This window comes from Peromyscus eremicus, chromosome 4 (genome assembly GCF_949786415.1).
Source record: "Peromyscus eremicus chromosome 4, PerEre_H2_v1, whole genome shotgun sequence".
In the NCBI taxonomy this organism is placed as follows: Eukaryota; Metazoa; Chordata; class Mammalia; order Rodentia; family Cricetidae; genus Peromyscus; species Peromyscus eremicus.
Window position 1 is genome coordinate 66,070,141 of NC_081419.1, and position 4,099 is coordinate 66,074,239.

Here is a 4,099-nt window from a genome sequence, read left to right on the forward strand (position 1 = left end):
TTTATTCTGTTTCTGTGAAGAATAAGTTGGGGATTTTGATTGGGATTGCATTTGATTCTGTAAACAGCTTTTAGTAGGATGGATATTTTCACAATGTTGATTTTACCACTCCATTAGTGTGGGATGTCTTAATTTTCTATTGTCTTTCCCTATCTCTTTCTTCACAGGTATAATTTTTCATTATAGAGTTCCTTCATTTCCTTAGTTAGATTTATTCCTAGATAGCTTATTTTCTTTGTTGCTATGTGAATGGGAGTGTGTTGTGATATCCTTCTCTGTATGTCAGTTGGTAGTGTATAGAAAAGCTATTGATTTTTATGAGTTAATTCTTTATCCTGACACACTGCTGGATTTGTTCATCATTTCTAGAAGTTTTATGATAGAATTTTTGGGATCTCTGATGCATAGTAGCATATCATCTTCAAATAGAGATAGTTTGACTTCTTTTCCCATTTGTATCCCTTTAATTTCCTGTAGTGGGTAGCCATTCCAGCTTTGATCTAGAAGTTCCAACCCCCATTGAGGCTTCGGCAATTGTCATGCCTACAAGGCGGGGCCAAGGGAGGACCCTAGAGATCCGAGATCCGGATGGGCCAGCTCTCTCTCTGTTCCTGGACCCTGGACGGTGGAGGTTGACAGAGCAGAGCTCCAGAGAACACCGCTGGACTGCGATACTCCTTCCCCAGACCCTGCGACCTACCTATCCCTTCATTTGTAAGTTGTGCCACTAATAAACTTTCCTTTTAACTACGTGGAGTGGCCTTAATAATTTCACCAATAATTTCCTTCTCTTGCCTTATTGCTCCAGCTATTATTTAAAGCACAACATTGAGGAATGGGGATAGTGGACATTCCTGTCTCCTTCCTGACTTCAGTGGGTGCTTCAAGCCTTCTCACCATTTAGGATGATGTTGGCTGCGGGGTTTTCATACATAGCTTTTATTGTGTTGAGGCACATGCCCTCTAGCCCTCCATTCTCTAGGACTTTTATCATGAAGGTGTGTTGGATTTTGTCAAAACCCTTTCTGCATTCTATTTAGATAACCATGTGATATCTGAAGTCCATTTATGTGCTTTATTTCATTTATAGATTTGTATACAATGAACCATGAACCACCCCTGAATTTCAGGGGTAAAGCCTTCTTGGTTATAGTGTATCATCTTTTTATGTAGTCTGTATTCTGTTTGCAAGTATTTTATTGAGTTTTTTTTAAGCCTGTATTCATCAGAAATATTGGCCTGTATTTGTAATGCTTCTTTGTTCATTTCTTATTCTATAATTTAGGTCCCCTCTTTCTTTTGGGAGGGGAGAGGTAGTTGGGCCAAGAGTCTCTTAATTTTTTCTTCTTAAAGAACCAGATCTTAGATTTACTGATTTTTTTGTATTGTTTTCTTTATTTCTATTTCATTGATTTAATGCTGTCAATTGGGTTTAGATTTGGTTTGTTTTTCCAAATTGTGTTTGTGCTCTTTCTGACTTTTTAATGTAGACACTGAGAGCTAATACATTTCCTTCATAGGACTGTTTTCAAATGTGTCCCAGAGTTTTGTTGTTTTGTCTTTTTATTATAATTCACCTCCAGGAAGATTTTCTTTCTTTCTTGATTTCTTCTTTGACCCACCCATTATTCAGTAATAAGTTGTTTAATTTCCATGACTTTGCATATTTACTAAAGGCTGCTTTTTCTGTCAATTTTAAGTTTTATTGTGGTCAGATAGAATACTAAGAGTGGTTTAAATCTTTTTGAATAACTAAAGATTTGCTTTGTGTCCCAGGTGTGGTCTATTTTAGAAAAGATTTTGTATGTGGCTGAGTAGAATGTATATTCTTTGTTGTTTGGGTGGAATATTATATATATATATATATATATATATATATATATATATATATATATATATATATATATCTTAAGTCCGTTTGATTTGTGAAGTCAATTAATTCTGAAATTTTTTCTAATTTTTTTCTGTCCAAAGTCTCTCTATTAGAGAAATTGGGATATCGAAATCACTTTCTCTTGGCAGATTAATGTTAGTCTGAGTCTTTAAATCCATAGTGGAATTTTTATAAAATTAGGAGCCCAGAGTTTGGTGCACATACGTTTAGGATACTGACTGTCCTCTTGATTAGAATGAAGTATCCTTTATCTCTTCTGATTGGTTTTAGTTTGAAGTCTATTTTGTCAGATTCTGGAGTAGTAAAACCTGCTTACTTCCTGGTCCCATTTGATCAGAGTGCTTTTTTTTTTTTTTTAAGAAAGAAAAGTAAAAATCAAACTTGTTTATTGTTGCTTTTTGCCATTTGGTAGCATTTTACACATAGGATTCGATCTTCAGAATACCCTGGATTCAGTAGAAAAACCTTTTAAATGAAGTTTTGTACAATAGAAATTTCTCAGCAATCAAAATTTGCACTGTAAAAAAATACATGCAAAACATACTTTTCTGAAAACACTTAACTTTGAACAAAGCACCAAACTACACAAACGCAGAATGAAAACAGCATGTCAACTCCACCAAAAGTAGTCATCATAAAAGGTGTAAAAGTCACGTAACTCCACTAGGCACTGTTCACTTTTTAAAGAGGAGACAATAGAAAATATTGTCCACAAACAATATCCCAGCTCTATGGCAGCTTTCAGAAAGTCTTCAACTTCATGCTTTAATAGCGACGAGGTGAGTATGATCGCGATCTGGACTGAGATGAGTATCCTCAACGACTGTAGTAAGGAGAAGGTGACCGCCTTCTGTAAATCTGATCCCTGTCTTGAGTGGCTCTCCATCCACCACCTCCTCCACCACCTCCTCTGTATGATCTGCTGTAATAGTCCCGATTATCATAACCCTGGTCATATCCTCTGTCATAATAATCTTGGCGTGAGCTGCCATAAGTGGGTCTCCCCATGTAAATTCCTGGTGTTGGGGTATGGGGCCATTTTGTTATAGAGAAATCAAGCCTAACTCGGCGTCCATCAAGCTCCATTCCATTGGCATGTTCTTTAGCTTCCTTGGCATCATCTACATTTTCAAAATATACAAAGGCAAATCCTCTTGAACGTCTAGACTGTTGGTCATACACAGTAGACACATCAGCAATGGGGCCATATTTAGAGAACACTTCTCTTAGGTCTCTTTCCGTGGTATACAAGCTCAATCCAAATACTCCAAGACAACAGTTGGGGTCAGGATTTACCCGATTCCCAACATGACTCCTTCGAGTAGACATGAGAGAAAGGCTGTGGCTGTGCCATCTGCGATAATCTCGGCTGTAAGACTTGCTCTGGGATCGTCTATGGGAGCGGGATCGAGATCGTGACTTTGTATAATGCCGTCTAGAACTTCTTCTGGATCTGGACCTGGATTCAGATCTGGACCTTGACTTTGATCTAGAACGCCTTGAATCTTCCTTGGAGCCAGACCTTGCAGGGGTATGCCGTGCAGATTTCCCCAATCCATGAGAACTTCCACTTCTGGAAGCAGAACGGGATTCCCGTTCTCCATAGTTCTGCTCGCTGCTGTCGCTCATGGCTCCGGATTGCTGTCACCACTCCTGGCCTTTACGGAAGCTGTCAAGCTCCTGCCTTCTTACCAGAAGCCCCGCCGCAGCCTCTCGCAACGACACACTTTTGAGAGTTGATCAGAGTGCTTTTGTCTATCCTTTTACTCTAAAGTGCCTATCCTTAAAATAAAGGTCTTGTAAGCAACAGATAATGGATTTTGTTTCTTGATCCATTCAGTCGGTTTGTCTTTTGATTAGAGAATTGAAGTCACTGATATTTGTGATGTTTGAATGAGAACTGCCCTATAGGCTCATGTATTTGAATGTTTAGTCACCAAGGAGTAGAACTGCTTGAGAAGGATTAGAAGGTGTAGCCTTGTTGGAGGTGTGTCACTGGGATGGGCTTTGAGATTCTAAAAGCCAATGCCATACCCAGTTGTGCTCTCTCGCTCTCTCTCTCTCTCTCTCTCTCTCTCTCTCTCTCTCTCTCTCTCTCTGTGTGTGTGTGTGTGTGTGTCTGTCTGTCTGTCTGTCTGTCTGTCTCTCTTTCTCTCTCTCTCTGTGCCTATCTGTCTGTCTGTCTGTGTCTCTCTCTCTCAAAAG

The 4,099-nt window shown here is 39.0% G+C and overlaps 1 protein-coding gene across 1 annotated transcript; it reads right to left on the reverse strand.

Annotated features, from left to right (window-relative positions):
- Positions 1–2,290: 2,290 nt before the first annotated feature.
- LOC131908369 (transformer-2 protein homolog beta-like) lies at positions 2,291–3,523 on the reverse strand. The gene has a single exon (XM_059259426.1). It carries the CDS (start codon positions 3,521–3,523, stop codon positions 2,711–2,713), a length of 813 nt encoding a protein of 270 aa, XP_059115409.1. The 3' UTR covers positions 2,291–2,710.
- Between the last annotated feature and the right edge of the window lie 576 nt (positions 3,524–4,099).

Coding starts and splice junctions, on each gene's coding strand:
- LOC131908369 (XM_059259426.1), bottom strand. CDS start 3,523: ATGAGCGACAGCAGCGAGCAGAACTATGGAGAACGGGAATCCCGTTCT.